At 57.6% G+C, this 521-nt stretch overlaps 1 protein-coding gene across 1 annotated transcript in view; it reads right to left on the reverse strand.

Moving 5' to 3' along the window:
• ETH_00038570 (uncharacterized protein) overlaps positions 1-31 on the reverse strand; it is a gene marked incomplete at both ends in the record, with an annotated part of 462 nt that extends 431 nt beyond the window's left edge. Inside the window, one exon of the mRNA XM_013374998.1 lies at positions 1-31. Within this exon, the coding sequence (XP_013230452.1) occupies positions 1-31 (31 nt within the window).
• Between the last annotated feature and the right edge of the window lie 490 nt (positions 32-521).

Consider the following 521-nt stretch of genomic DNA (forward strand, 5'->3'; position numbering starts at 1 on the left):
TGCTGCCGTTCCTGGGGCTACCGCGAATCATTTTGCCGGAAATATTGCAGCAGCAGCAGCTGTTGCTGCTCCAACTATCGCTGGTGCTGCTGCTGATGCAACTGCTGCTGCCTGCGCTGCTGCGTGTGGCTGCTTGCTGCTGCATACTGTCTTACCTTTCTTGTGCTGCAGCAGCAGACTGCGCAGCAGAAGCAGCGCCAGCAGCAATGCGGCAAGTTTCGAGCAAATGCCCTATCTATGAATATTGTTTACGGCCTCCGATTTGCTGCTGCTGCTGCTGCTGCTGCTGCTCATCTCCTGCCTCTGAGTAGCATATTTAGCTAGGCCTGGCTTGCTGCAGGCGCTGCGGCTGCTGCTGCTTTCGATTCCTGCTGCTGCTGCTGCTGCTGCTGCAACTTGTTGCGCTGCCGCTGCTGCAGCCTCTCCACGATTGCCGTTGTTGCAGGTGTTGGCCCCAGCAGCTCATTGACCACCTGCTCTAATTGCGTCATCAGCCCTTCCTGCTGCTGCTGCTGCTGCTG

This window comes from Eimeria tenella, genomic scaffold (genome assembly GCF_000499545.2).
Source record: "Eimeria tenella Houghton genomic scaffold, Eth_scaff2455, whole genome shotgun sequence".
Lineage (NCBI taxonomy): Eukaryota > Apicomplexa > Conoidasida > Eucoccidiorida > Eimeriidae > Eimeria > Eimeria tenella.